A 15,978-nucleotide genomic window follows, 5' to 3' on the forward strand; every position below is an offset into this window, starting at 1 on the left:
TGAATGTCGAAGCTCACTTTGCCCTTTTCTAAGTAAGGGCTATTCAGGATGTCATGTTTCAAAGAGGAGCTTGTTTGCTCTCTTCTTGTAGTTCAGCCTTGCTGCAATTGAACTACTAAAAAGAACTTTACCATATCCATATTTTAAAAAATTGGATGTCAGTTAAACACTATTAGGTAAACTGTTAGAAATTGGCGTATTTTGGTATGAACTGGTATTTTCCGGTATATGACTTTGCCTTCAGGGAGTATTTGAATTAATTGATGTCGATTGCCTTTTTTCCCCCGACTTTCTTTCTTTTTTTAAAAAAGATTTTTAAATTTGATTTATTTTAGAAAAAAAAGTGAGTGGGGGCAGAGGGGGAGCAAGAGGGACAGGCAGAATCCTCTGTTGAGCACAGGGCCCAACTTGGGGCTCGATCCCATGACCCTGAGATCAAGATCTGAGCTGAAATCAAGAGTCAGATGCTCAGCTTACTGCGCCACCCACTTGTCTCTATTTGTCTTTCTTTAGCCATCATGATAGGAAAAGAGAAGTATATTTGCCTTATAATCATTGGCATGATGATAAATATTTAACACCCAGCTCTCCCAAAAGGGGAAGGCACCCCTGATTCGCAGATTTGCAGATCTGCGTATCTCTGGGTGTAAACACTCTCACCATGGGTAATTTCAAACTGCCAACATGACGTCACTGAATGCAGAGCTGGGAAGGGATGTGTAGCAGAAAAGGCAGTAGTATTTCCACCATTCAGTTGTAATAGAGTAAATATCCTCAAGAGCATGGATGATAGTAAAAACAGTAAAATCATTGGAAAGTGATGAGTTTTGGATATTCGTTATTTTTGTTTCCAGTTTGATTTCATTACAGGCTTATGTAATTTAGCTTTGAATAATAACTGCATTTAAAAACCTGCTCACATAATCCCTGAAAATCCATGAACTGGTATGAGGTGGTTCCAGTGTACCATTGCTTAAGACAAAGAAAAAGAGTGACGAGAACTTCCACTCTGATCCTTCCCCCTTTTAAGTTTCTCAGGTCACAGCTACCCTCCACCTTTATTTTCGTTGTGTGCTTTAGAGACTGCTTATGCTTTGTCTGTACCTACCAAAGAAGGCTGCATCACTTTGCTCCAGAATCTCTAGGTCCTGCACAGTTTGTTTATTATGAACTGAAAGAAGGAGCTTATTGGGAAAAAAGAAAGAAAGAAAGAGAAGGAAGAAAGGGAGAAGAAAGAAAAGGAAAGGAAAGAAAAAAAATTCTGTATATTTCAGTAGCCAAAAACTCTTTTCTTCTTTTATCTTTAGGGTGTTTGCAATAGTGTTGTGGGTTTTATGGAATATGTCTTCTTCTCAGGGAGTCAGCTAGGGCTTTGTTGATATCACCCTGTCAGTCCATCTGGCAGAACACTAAGTTTGCCTCCCAATAAGTAGAAGGCAATAGCAGCAGACAGTATCCTGTGCTCTCGGTGGGCATCTTGGACACTCACCAGAAGAATGTGAAAGATACACATCTTCCTGCAACCTTACTAATTACATGATTAGAATCCCTTATTTCACCATTGCAGCAGGGTAGGACATCTTAAGAAAAAAAATGGGCTTGTGGGGCGCCTGGGTGGCTCAGTGCGTTAAGCCTCTGCCTTCGGCTCAGGTCATGATCTCAGAGTCCTGGGATGGAAGCCCACATCAGGCTCTCTGCTCAGCAGGAAGCCTACTTCCCCCGCCCCCTCTACAAGTGCCTCTCTGCCTACTTGTGATCTCTCTGTCAAATAAATAAAATCTTTTATAAAAAATGGGCTTAGCAAATAACACCAAAGGCTGAAGCGTAAGCGTGTTCTCCTAATAGCTAGCAGACTTTAATAGGTTATATTGAAAATCCATTTTTTAAATGTCCCCGATTTTAGTTAACCTGTTGATAGGCTCTGCTAGATGTCCTAGAAATTAGTATTAAGGCTTTCCAGCCTGTAGGTTCTGACACATCTTGTCCCTGTTGTACTACTGAGGGACTCTCTTTAAGTCATACACTTCTAAAGTCGAAGCTCTACGTTTTTCCCCCCTTACTTCCGCTCCTGGCCTGGTGGTGACAGCAGAACATCGTGCAATCAGTGTTACCAGGCAATCACAGAAAGATACATACACACGATCATTAAAACAAATCCTTCAAAACCAAATATGTGAAACTGTTCCATTAACATAACTAGCAGCTGAAATGTAACACAACAAATCAACACATGTGCTCCAGCATTTGCTATTATTCTTGACTTCGCCTTTTAAGGCTACACAGAAATTGTTCTTGTTTTCATTGGAGCACAGATGCGCATCAGGCTGAAGGTCATCAAATGGCCCCTGCTTATGAGAAAGATGCTTTCCCAAAGACTTAGCACATCTTTCGCCCAGAAAGACCGCTTCGCTGGGTGCTTCCACAGCATAGCAATTGGAATCTTACCCGGTAGCTGTCATCATTTTGTCTTTGGTACAATGAGAAAGCCAAATAGCACAGGCGGTTGTGGAAATCATTTTATTTTTTGCTCTTGACGTTGTTAAAAATAACAAAAATAAATTCAATAAACCCGCAGTTGTCCTGTCTCAGGTATGTTTTCCTAGGCTTTGTGATGCAGTGAGAAAACATCAGTCCATTCCAGGGCCTATGAGAATGAATCAAATGTGAGAAAACTAAGCCTGGAATACATTATGATATATTTGAAAGGAGATTGGGTCCATTTCCATCCAAGAATATGTTGATGGTATAAACTTACCATAACCATTTCGGAAAGATTTTGAAAACTGCTAAGTGGCAGGGCTGAAATCTTACATGCAAAATTACCTTAAGGTTGGAAAAAAAATACAAATCACAATGGGAAATGGCATAATTTGAGTCCTCTCCTGGGTCATGCAATACGCTCCTCTTGTATAGGATATTGGCTCTAATTAATGAAGCATCAGAGATTTCGTTGAAGAAGCAAGCATAGAAACATTTTTATGGTTTGTTTCTTGTAATGGCAACAAACTAACGTGTATCATAAGTAATTCAGGTGAAATATTGTCCATCATTTTGCCATTCTTTAGAAAGCAAAACAAAACGGTTGTCCAAAATGTTGTTTCTTTCTCTCTCTTTTGTCTTCATTTCTCCCAGTTTGTTTCTCCATTCCCCTCTCCAATTCAGCTTTTCTTCCTTGTGTCTCCACGGTATCCATCCTACGTGTTTTTCTTCTTGACGGGCTGGTTAGCTATCCTATGTTCATTGGAGATTAGTTAAACATTCCCAGAATTTCAAGACCGTAAGGGATTTTTTAAGGGGAGGCATTGCTTCCCCCCTCCTCCCCCATCTGATAGAGAGGCCAAGAAAGTGAGTCAGAGGCACAGGTGTAGAGCAGTCCGGGCAAGCCGCCCATCGTGCATTTCCTGATTACATAACCTTTGAGCGTCTCCAGGAGAGAGTGGGGCTGAGAGCTGTGCAGTGTGCAGTGCCAGGCAGTCTGATCACGGACAGGCAGTGCTTCTGTCCCTTCTCACAAACTTTCCTGTTGGGTCGTTAAAACGTCACAGGTTCATGTTTAAATTGGAATCTTGTCGGCCACAGCTGTGCGTGAGTGAATCTCTGCTTTAATGTGAATCAGAGTCGCTGACTGTGCTATGAAGGGCGCATTTTCTTCTCCAACATTAGCTACATTGTTATTTCCTCAGTGGTTAGAAAGGAAGAACTGGGTGGCCAATAAAAAAGCAAATGACCCAAGACACTTAAGCAATGTTTGTAAACCACAATTAAACTCTATTTTTTAGCGATCACATAGCATAGTCTTCATATTCCTTCTTCAAGTAAGTTCACATCAACTTAAAAATGATCTTCATCGTCTTTATCCAGTTTTAAAAGGTGTTCTTTGGCCTTTGTATTTGTTATATGTAGTCGGTTGTCAGTCCACTTATACATTGTCCTTGGATTATTAGAAACACACTAGAAAGACATTGTCAGATTTTAGCGGCATAATTCAGTTGAATGTACTATAAATTTACAGAGTGGCCCAATAAAGAATTGACAATCACATCCATTTTTTCCTTCTTATCCCCTTACCCATTGTTGTCCCTACCACTCTGGGAGCAGAGAGACCCGAGAAGGAGTCTCAAAAGAAGACAATAAACGTGCATTATGTGATCTTGGGACACTCTGGAAAGGATGATCTTTCAAGCCCTTTTCCAATGTTTTCAGTTCTTTAATTTTATAATACTGGTAAAGAATCAGGGACGTGGGGGGAGTATATCCTCCTAAGGATTGTGCTGGTTATCATAGGGGTTAATACTTGAACAAAGAGAAATTGCTTATGTGATTATAAATAATGTTCAATACACAGTGAGGAAGCCCTCCCACCCCAAAACAGGTGAGAAGACAAACAAGTATTTAAAGTTAGGTGCAATGGAGAGGGGACAGATTTTTAAATTTCTGTTAAGATTTGCATTTAATGTATTCATTCTTTTTTTTAAGATTTTATTTATTTATTTTACAGAGAGAGTGAGAGAGAGAGAGATCACAAGTAGGCGGAGAGGCAGGCAGAGAGAGAGAGAGAGGAGGAAGCAGAGAGCCTGATGCGGGGCTCAATCCCAGGACCCCAGGATCATGACTGAGCCGAAGGCAGAGGCTTTAACCTACTGAGCCACCCAGGCGCCCCTAACATATTCATTCTTTAAAAAACATTTTTTTAGTAATCTCTACACCTAGTGTGGGGCTTGAACTCACAACCCCAAATCAAGAGTCATATGCTCTTCTGACTAAACCAGCCAGGTGTCCCTAATGCATTTAGTCTTAACAGAGATGTCTGTAAAGCTTCAATCCAAGTTCTAAATAAAATATTTGGGATTTTGGCTTTGGTAACAGCTAGTCAATTCACATGATTGCAATCAGATGAATGTGTGTTTCTTAGCAAGTAATATTTTCTGCCTGTCCTTTATGTTCAACTCTAGATATGTGTTGAGCATGTCTAGGATTCTTGTTTTAGAGAAATATTGTCGTTTTATCTAACTGGTGTCGGTTAAATATGGGGAGAACATATAATTTATTATCTAAGCCAGGATTCTTTTCAAAGTGAAAGGGAAACTATTAATAATTATGCCAGGACAGTAGGCTTAAACTAGAATGGTGTCATATGGCTACCCTCGCTAGAGCTTCTTGAGACTATGGGAAATAGGCAGTTAAATAATATGCAAAAGCCCAAACTCATCAAGAAGAGATCAGATTTGTAGTTACTAGAGGTGTAGGGGTTGGGGGAAGGGGAAGCTTAATGAAGGTGTCAGAGGTACAAACTTCCAGGTATAAGATAAGTAAGTACTGGGGAAGTAATGTACCCCGTGATGACTGCAGTCCACATTGCTGTACGGTATATACAAAAGTTGTTAAGTGAGTAGATATTTCCTTCTTCACAAGGAGAACATTTTTTCTTTTTTCTTTTTGTATCATTATGAGATGATGGATGGTTGAACTTATGGTGGTAATTATTTCGCAATATACGTAAGTCATATTATGCTGTCTACTTTAAACTTGGACAGTGCCGTATGCCAGTTATTTCTCAGTAAGACTAGACAAAAATAGTTCAACAACAACAACAAAAATATGCATGGGCCCTTGGGGCTTCATAGAGAGAAGTAAGTGTGAGGTCAGGAAGGAAGGTCATAGATAGTAGCCTGAGAAGAGTCTCACTGAGCTTGGCCGAAGTCTGAGTTATATTTTGTTTCTTGTGGGAATGGAACTGCTGCCTTTTATTTCCTCCTCATATATTTGTTCTGATCAGTTACTCCTTGTTTCAATGTAGAGAAGTGAATTCATAGGACTTGCATTTGAGGAAGAAAGCGAGCAAAGTGGGAAATAGTCAAAGGCTGTGCTGTGAGTGGTATGTTATTAATGGAAACTGGAAATACAGAAGGAAGGGAGGGGTTTGGAGGCTCTGAAACAACAATTTGTTATTTTATTGAGTCACTGAGTGTGAAAGTCTATAGGCTATCCATGTTGTAGTAATAAGTTAGCAACTAAAAGCAGAGATTTTAGTTTGGGAAAGAAATCAGGTCTAAAGCTATATATAAGCTATATATATTTGGGTTTCTTCTACAAATAGTTAACTGTTAAATCTCTGGAAATGGACAAAGTCTTTTATTTATCTGTTTGTTCATCCTAAATTTAGCATTACACGAAATGCTAGGGATATAGTAACAAAGTAGACCTAATCTCTCTTCATAGACCTTGTGGTCCAGTGGGAGAAACATGCAAGTACGAGGCCCCATCGGAGCATGTAAGAATGATCCTGAGGACAAACTGCAGGGGTCGGACTGAGCAAAAGGCAGAAAGAGGATAAGGCTGGAGTAGTGTGAAAGTCCTGTGAGACGGTGTCTGGCGTGTGTGAGAAACCGAAAGAATGTGAACTGAGAAGAAAATATAGTTGAACATAGAATTTTATGAAGATTTTAGTCATTTATTTATTTATTTGACAGAGACAGAGAGAGAGAGAGAGATCACAAGTAGGCAGAGAGGCAGGCAGAGAGAGGGGGAAGCAGGCTGCCCCCCTGAGCAGAGAGCCTGAGGTGGGCCTCGATCCCAGGACCCTGAGATCATGATCCGAGCCGAAGGCAGAGGCTCAACCCACTGAGCCACCCAGGCGCCCTAAACATAGAATTTTAATGAATGCTTTCCTTTAAGGGGAAAGAGAGGAAAAGGAATCACCAAAGGAGTCTAAGAGTGGAAATAGGCAGAGAATCAGGAGACACGGTTGAGGTCAAGGTGAGGTAATCAACAATGTAAAAGCTGCAAGGGAATACAATATGGTGAAGATTAAATAGAGAAGCTATTGAACTGGTGTTTGTATGGTTGTTAGTGATCTTGGAGATCAGTTTCATTGGCATGAAAACCAGATTACTGCAGACAGAGAAGTGGGTGAAAAGGGAGTATGAAGATTTGTAGAGATGGGAAAGAGAGAAGGGTGATAGTTTGTGGGCAAAACAGCCAAGAAACTTATTTTACAAAGGGAGAGACACCTCACCTGAACAGCTTTGTAGCGTAAGAAAGAAGATGGAATCAATGGCAACATAAATTAAGGACATTGGCACTAAGGAAATAATCGATGTTGCAAGGTTCTGGGGAGGAAGGGAGTCAAGACCACACATGAATGGTTTCATCTTGGAAAGGAGTCTTTGTTTGAAACATTGGAGAAAGAAAAATATTTAGAAGAAGGTTCTTGAGGAGAAAGTTGAGGGCATCCATACCAGTTTTTCCCAGTTAAGTGGAAGGTCAATCTTCTGAAAGTGAAGAAGCATAAGAAACAGTTGGGAGCTTTATGGAGAATGGCAAAGGTTAGAAATGGGGAGATAAGATTTGATTAGAAATATGCAAAAACTTACCAAGCTTTGTGATCATGGCTGAGGTTCCTCTTCTTCTTTTTAAGTCGATGTATAATGAAGCCAGTTGTCATACTTTTATTGGGAGCTCAAGGGCAGAGTTGGGAAAATGAATAAATGATTCAGCAGACTCAGAATTGGGCAGATCAAGGTGGGAGGAATTAAGGATCTTTTAAGAGTGTACTTGAAATGATGGGCAATCTTCAGACCCAATCACGAAAGAAAGAAAGAGAAACTAGGTGGTGGCCCCATTTATCTGGAAGACAGGAAGAAGCTACATATTGTGCTGAAGGTAAAGAAAAGCTTGGTGAGAGTTATAAAAGGATGAAGAATAATGATCAGAGAGAGGAAGTTGTGCTATTAATATAGTAATTGGTAAAAGGAACTGACACTCATTCTGAAGAAAATCGTAAAGCAAAATTTCAGAAGGTAAAAGCCCAAACCGACTTGAGATAGTTACTACCTGAATGGCCTTGCCGTGGCATTGTGAAATGTCCACCAAGGTATAATGATAGACAATATAAATAGCACCTAGAGTTTCTCATGAGACTGTGGGTAGCAGCAGATCTTGAAAGACAAGAAGAGTGAAGGCAAGACTGGGAGAGAAAGGGAAAAGGATGGATTTGGGTGTCCAACAGAAGCTGACTCTCATTTCTATCACTGGTATCCTAGTCACCATTTCAACTTCTTTTGTACTTTACCCTCTTCACTGTTACTGTGTTTTTAAATCAAAGAAATTGTCCTGATTTCTACACAAAGAGTTTGATATGTGGCACGTCAAGTGTTTATTTAAACTATCAGTGTAGCTGACCCAATGATTAGGCGATTGCTTTATTTTTCCATTAGAAGCTGTTCAACCCCAAATAAAACCTGACCACTGATTTTTAAATGAAGTGATTTGAGGAGTCAAATTTACCCTTCTTTGAGGTAAATTTGAAATTACTGAAGCAAATTCTAGAGACATTCTTACTGTTAATTTGATCATTTTTGTCTTTAGTTTCTTAATTTACCTTAGTATGAAATTATTTTACGTACTTAAAAATTCTCCAACTTAGAAAATCTTTAAGAATAGATTTCTATCTGATAAAAACCTAACTTGTTAGACTAGTTAGATTTATAAGTCATTCTTCTACAACCCAAGTGCCAATCAACTGATGAATGGATAAAGCTGATGTGGTATATATATATATATATATATATATATTCATGATGGAATATTACTCAGCCATAAAAAAGAATGAAATCTTGCCATCTGCAAAAGCATGGATGGAGCTAGAGTGTATTACACTAAGCAAAATAAGTCAGTCAAAGAAAGACAAATACCATATGATTTCACTCATATGTGGAATTTAAGAAAAAACCAAATGAACAAAGGGAAGAAAAAAGGGAGAGAGAAAGGCAAACCAAGAAACAGACTCTTAATTATGCAGAACAAACTGATGGTTACCAGAGGTGAGATGGGTGGGGGCATGGGTGAGATAGGTAATGGGGATTAAGGAGGGCCCTTGTGATGAGCACCAGGTGTTGTATGGGAATGTTGAATCACTATATTGTACACTTAAAATTAATAATACACTGTTTTTTTAACTAACTGGAATTTAAATTAAAAATTTTAAAAAACTAACTCTAAAAGTTAGAAAAAATTGTGTATGTCCAAAGAAAATTTCATTTTAAATATATATAATCATTTGGTATGAACCATCATTTGATGGTTCAATCTCTGCTATGCTGCCCAATGGACTATGTGTCTTTGTCTTAGGGAAGGAAATTTCCAGGCTGCAGATTACCTAATTAAATAGAACATCCAGAATGTCTCCTATATATGCCCCTTCTCCCACATTTCACAACACTTAGGAATAAAGAGAGGTTCTCTGCTGCTGTTCAAGACTCATCTTTAAATACTTCAAAAATTTGAAGTAGCTCCATCGACTAATATCCCCTATCCTAAGACCTTTTAAGACTTTTTAAGTTCTCTGTCTTTCTAGAAAGTTTCAATGAATGACTCGTGAAATTTCTCTCTCTCTTTTTTTTTTTATCGTATGAAGCTTTTTGGCATCTGTACAAATAACCCTTATAGCATGTATGCTACAGTGTTTTTGAACTCACCAATTCCAGTGTCTTTTATCTCCATTTTCCCCAAGTTAACTGTGGAGATAGCCATGTGTTGGAATCCATCATAATTTAGAACGACTTCAGGTTTAAATGTTGGAACTCTGAAATTCCCCTTTCAGACCATCATTTCACTTTAGGTCATTAATCTTCCACTCATCCATTTAACAAATATCTATTGAGTGAGTGCCACATTATATACTGAACTTTATAAGTACTCCCTTTTAACTGCTCTACATGTTTCTCCCTTATCTTCACTCTATTATTTTTTTTTTCAGTAAGCTCTATGCTCAGCGTGGAGCTTGAACTCATAACCCTGGAGGCAAAACATGAGAGACTATTAACTATACAGTAAATGAACTGAGAGATGCTGGAGAAGAGGTGGGTGGGGGATGGGCAAAATGGGTGAGAGGATTAAGGAAGGCACTTGGTGATGAGCACTGGGCATTAGATAGGGGATGAACCACTAATTCTACTCCTGAATCCAATATTACATTGTATGTTACCTAACTCAAATTTAAATAAAAACTTGAAACAAACAAAAAAGAGTCACAGCTCTACTGAGCCAGCCAGGTGCCTCATTCACTCTCATTCTTTGAAATTCCTCTCTGCATATTGTTATCACTATCCTGGATTCTAACCTCATTTGCTTTCCTCCCTACAGTAGAACTCCCAGTAGATCATTTCAATTGCACCTTAACCTGCCCTTTCATTCTCAACTTCTCTTTCTTAGGCTCTTTTACTATTTCCTCTGACTTCTTTCATTATTACTATGCTTTACCATCAGTATTTATTCATCTTTACCTATATATTTATGCATCTGCTTTTCTCTATTCCATCCTACTCTTACCTTTGTTTCATGTGCATAGTGCAGGTCTGCTGGTGATGAATTGTCTGCGCTGTTTGTTGATTTATGTCATCCTTGTTTTCTTTTCACTTTATAAGGATATTTTTGCTGGGTACAGACTTACAGGTTAGCCGTTATTTTCTCTTGGCACTTGAAAGATTCAAGACTAGAGTCTATACCTGGTCCAGCTCTGATAGTAGGGTGTTTTGAGAACCTAAAGTATTTACAGGGACTTCCCCAATGGCAGGCCCTGAACCATAATCCTTGTCCTTTCAGTATTGAGAAACTCCCCAAAATCCCAATTATAGGGAGTCATAAGGACTTTGGCTGTTTTTGTGTGCAAGAGGAGAAGTTACTGAAGAGTTGAACAGAAGAGTGATAGGCAAAAGGCCTTCTCTGTTTGCTGTGAAAAGAAAAGACAGTAAGAAAGCAAAGAGGAAAGTTTGAGGACCAGTTAAGAGGCTATTGTAAAAAAGCAAGTGAGAGATGAAGGTGTCATATAATTTCTTATCTGGCCATTGAAATAACTTCCAAATCTTACTCGAAATGTTTTTCTTTCCTGACGCCATAGTGATTTATTTCTAAGATTTATATCCAATGATGTCACTCCTCAGAGAGACCTCATTACATATCTTTAGGTAAAAATTCAAATTCTTCACCAAGGGACAAAAGGTTATATGCACGTTCTGGCTTCTGCCTCCCTTTCTAGCATCCCCTCTAATTCTACTTCTTTCCTTTAGCCAGTGGTATCTATTTGGAGCCCAGAATCTCTCCATAGGTCATAAAACGTCTGTAAGCCTTCACGCCTCGCCCATGTTTTCCTCCTCCTTAAACCATTCTTCTCATCAACTCCCTTTTCTTGCCTGATTGACTCCAACTCATCTTTAAAGATTCAGCTGAAGGATTAAGAATAAGAGAAACTTATCTTCTCTTGGAAAAGTTTCTGAATCTTTTCCTTTCCCATTCCAAGATATAAATGAGTCTTTTCTGCAGATTTAGTACAATTCAATAAACATTTATGGCATCTTCTCTCTGCCAAGAACAGTTTTAGGAGTTGAAGAATGACAAAAGAATAAGCTGCAGTATTTGCCCTCAAGGACCTCGTTCTAGAAGAAGATACATAATACATAACTTCATTATAGTGTGGTGTGGATAGCAGTAGAAAATGATTTGGAGAGGAGGGTGTCAGTGAAGGTTTCCTGGAGGAGGAAAAATCCATGTTCATTTTTAAAGAATAAAACACAAGGTACATGGGGTAAGGTGAATATCCAAGATCAAACAAACAATATATGCAATGGTATGGAATGGCAAAACAACAAGGTTTAGGAAAAGAACAGAAGAATTGGTATTTGAGTGTAAATTTTAAAAGGCAATTAATGGGATATAAGTTTAAAAAGAATGGACAGGCAGTCATTGATGATCTTATTTACAATGCATACTTCTATTGTAGTATTTATCATACTGTATTGCAGTGACCGATTTTCATCTCAGTGTCACCACCAGTGGGCTCCTTCAAGTAGGTATTGGGTCTTAATCATTAATCGTTGCATACATAGCAGCTATCCACGTGTCCAAGATGTAATGGATACTCAGTAAATGCTTATGTTATTAGTGTGGACCCTTTAAAACTTCTAAGAAGATTATTTTACAGAATACTATTGTTTGTATTTGGTACAAATCTATCTATCTATTGGTCATCTGTCTATTGCCTGGGTTGCATCTGGACATGATCAGGTCCAAAACTAAGTCAAAAAATAAAATTAAAATTGAATGCAATTAATTAGAGATTGTTAGTAAAACTACATTTAAATCTGATCCACAGAGCATGACATATTCGGTATGTAATATTTTAAAAATAAATTGTTATTAAATTACTTCTCAGATGTAAATGGCTGTCATTTAGAGAAAAGACAAATGAGTAGAATGGAATAGATGTATATGCAGCTTTTTCTAGGAAGCTTAGAAATTCCATGTGTATCTGTGTATCTTTCCATTCACTCCTACTTCCTTCTCATATCTCTTCCATAGCATTGGACATCAGAGGGAGATATTTTTACAGCAGAAAGAGATACTTGGTTACAGTTTTAAGAACTCTGCCGCTCTGTTGGGTAGGGAAGGTAGTCTGTTGGGTCCCTATCCTAGAAGACTGATAGCCAGTTTTTCAGCCCCAGTCATTCTTGACTCTTGGTTCCAAATGGGCATTTCAAGCCATTTTGGGAGGTAGCAATAATTAGTTAGAAATATCGTGAACATAAGGGGAAAAGGAGGCCTATAACCTAAAATCAATCATAATAATACATAGAAGTAATCTGATAAAAAATTGGAATATCCAGATGATACACTCTTGAGTAAGAGCCACCACAAATGGACTAATTACTGCTGAAGAAATAGGAAAAGTAAAGAGAATAAACACAGTGCTTTGACTTAAGTAATTTCATGCATCTTTTCAAGAAAAAGACATCACTTGAGTTTGTTTCCCTTCTCTTACATTTTTTAAATGCCTTTACTGAGGAGCCCACTCACCATTATGGCTTCTCCCAATATCCTCTCCTTTCTTTCTCCCCCTTCTCCCTTAGTATCTTTTTGCCACATACATTGCTCCTTCGGCTACTCTTGACATTGGACTCCAACAGGAAAAGAAAAAAGAAATCTATTTGAAAATACAGCCACCATTTGAAGACCTTTTTGACACAGCAGAAGAATATATCCTTCTCCTCCTCCTTGAGCCCTGGACAAAGATGGTAAAAGTCGACCAAGCTGCTTTTGGGAAGGTATTGTGGCACTAAGAAATGGCATGTGACCATTCAGGTTTACTACAAAACTGAGGATAAGCGATGTTATTAACTCACAAGGGAAAAACGGAAAAAGAGAAAAACTGGAAAAGATCTCATATGGGCCAGGGACTCAGAGTTAAGATTTGGCAGACTCAAAATTGGAGCAGCGAAAGTATTTATTAACTTCATTTTTTGCCAGTTTCTCGCTTGTCTCCTAACAAAAGACTTTAGTCTTTTAGTCTTTGTCATTTTTAGTTCTCTGTACAATTATGTCGGCAGAGAGAAATCTGAGGTTTGGTTTCCTGCGAACCAACAAAATCTGCCGTGATAATGTCCTGGCTTTGTCCCTTTTTGCCATTTCTCAGCAGTGGCCTTCATTTAGATTAATGGAAAAATCCCATTTAATTTTCTCCTGGATGAGTTATGGTAAAGATGACACCCATGGAAAATAGAAATGTTCCATATGTATTGTGGGAAACACATTCTGTAACTTCAGTATTTCTATTTGAAGACATTCCAAATGTTCATTATGTCGGACTGTTTGATTGGATACAAGTTTCAACACAACTTTTTTAATTCCAAAAGAGGTCATTTTAAGTCTCAGTGCCTGAATGTTTTCACTATTCTTATTGAGGGGTGGAGGAAATTTCTTTCAATATTTATTTTGAATCACAGATTTGAACCATTCCTGGGCATTTTTTTTCTATGAAGTTAATGCATGGACTCTGTACATCAGGTCCCTCTCAGTGGAACTCTGCTGTCTTCATATTGCTATTCTCTGTTCCTATCTCCTCAACCACTTCTTAGTCTTGTCTTCTACCAGAAAGAATAGCTTAGGTAAACTAAGATAAAATTAATACCAAAACACCATGGGTAGAATCACCTTATCAGATTGCGATTGAACAACTCTCAGGGCTTACAAAATTCAGTGATGAAAATTAAATTTTCTATCCTAATTTCTCTTTGTCCTCAAAAATTAGCATTACAACTTTTCTACTACAAAAATACATCTATTCCACTGGAAAAGTTAGGCTATTGTATGAGATTTTTTAAAAATTCTCTCCAGTCATTATTTTAAATATAATGCATGGCATAGAGAAAAAAAAGGACCTGAGATAGGGTCCTGAGGTGTTAAAAAAAAAAAAAAAAAGATTTAGAATTATAATTAACTTCCCTAAACCAAAAAGTTTTGGCATTGGTGATGACTCTTATAAAATATGTGGGGAAATGATACATTCTTTTTAATAGGAAACTAGAAACTTCCTTAAATTCAGCCCAGAGGACTTCTCTGAAAGTCCAGTTGACTTGGTTATGTAGACTTGTTCCCAAAAAGGATAATTAAGGAGACTACCAAAGCTAGTTATTAAATGTAGAAAGTTCTCAGTCCACCAAACTGATTTTTCCCTGGAATCCAGAAATTGAGAATGAGCTGGTTTTCATGGCTGCCTAATACAGTGAAAACCTGCTCTGCAGGCTGAGATGTACAATGAGGTTAATCTGATGAATGACTCTCTCTTTCTTGCTACAGCAAAAAAACCTTAGGTCACTATTATGAATGGAGTGCAGTCATTTCTTGTTCTACTGTGGATTATTTGGTTCCTAGCGCTAGCAGTGCCTGTCTTTGTGACTCTTACCCTGCTGTAATGAGTAGAAAACGGAAATGTGACCCAACATGTGTGCAGTGTTTGTTAGTTCGCATGGGGTGTCCAGAAAGGAGGAATGATCTCTGGTGTCACTATATCATTACGTAGAAATATTTTATCACATGCACGCAAAGTCAGAATTTGCTGTAGTTAATATTTTTATGTTGGTCTTGCTGCTGTTGCCGCCAAACCAATTTATTTTATTGGCAAATGTATTCATTTTTGAGCCCACTGTTATTGGCAAATTTTGCATTCTTTCCCCACTTTTTCATAATGTACATTCTATTGATGTTACGAGCTTTATTATTATTTTATTAGGTGGAGCTGGTAGAAGAAACTCGACAGTTAGATTCCACATGCTTCAGAAAGCTACAGGCTTTGCATAAAGAGACATTTTCCAAGAAAACTGAGGTAAGACAGCTCTCTACTTAGAAAAATCAACTTTTTATCCTGGAGAGGATTACCACTATATATATTGGCATGAGGCAGGGGGATCGTATATTGAGGAGATCATGTCCTGATAAAGTAGGGGATAGGCAGTTTCATTTCTCTGCTACTTCTTCGCCTAGGATGCTGCATTTGACAGGTATCACTTTATACTGACACATTAAACAACAAAGCCCAAAGAACAAAGCAGATGAGGTAATGTAGGAAGCCAAGCTACTTGCCTGCCTTAGTTAAGAGCCTTCAAGCCGCATTATTCCTTTGAACGTTTCTAGTTATTTTCTGTATGGCAACAGTTCTATTCATTGTCGATTCAAAACAAGAGTTAAATTGAGTTTTCCAAACAGAAAGGGAACTGTCGTGTAACAGCAATAGGCAAAACAGTAAAGGAAAAAATATGGAAGGGATCTGGGGGAGTCTGTAAAAAGATCATAGGATTAACTAGGATAGTAAAGTGTTGTTTTGATTTATATATTTGCAAATTTGGGAGTAGCTACATAAACCATGGTAGATCCTGAAAACCATAAATGAAATTTGTGTATCTACATAAAAGTGAGAGTTCATATTCACATTTATTGACATGGAAAATGCCCAGGACATATTATTATATAAAGATAATGGGGGGGGGCTGGATGGCTCAGTGGGTAAAAGCCTCTGCCTTTGGCTCAGGTCATGATCCCAGGGTTCTGGGATCAGGACCTGCTCAGTGGGGAACAGGCTTCCCCCTCCCTCTCTCTGCCTGCCTCTCAACCTACTTGTGATCTCTGGTCAAATAAATAAATAAAATCTTT

At 38.3% G+C, this 15,978-nt stretch overlaps 1 protein-coding gene across 1 annotated transcript in view; it reads left to right on the plus strand.

Annotated features, from left to right (window-relative positions):
* RGS22 (regulator of G protein signaling 22) overlaps positions 1-15,978 on the plus strand; it is a 117,025-nt gene that overhangs the window by 74,306 nt on the left and 26,741 nt on the right. Inside the window, exons 17-18 of the mRNA XM_046007305.1 lie at positions 12,903-13,097; positions 15,062-15,154. Of these exons, the coding sequence (XP_045863261.1) occupies positions 12,903-13,097; positions 15,062-15,154 (288 nt within the window). The remainder of the gene's footprint in view (positions 1-12,902; positions 13,098-15,061; positions 15,155-15,978) is intronic.

This window comes from Meles meles, chromosome 1 (assembly GCF_922984935.1).
Source record: "Meles meles chromosome 1, mMelMel3.1 paternal haplotype, whole genome shotgun sequence".
NCBI classification, from domain to species: domain Eukaryota; kingdom Metazoa; phylum Chordata; class Mammalia; order Carnivora; family Mustelidae; genus Meles; species Meles meles.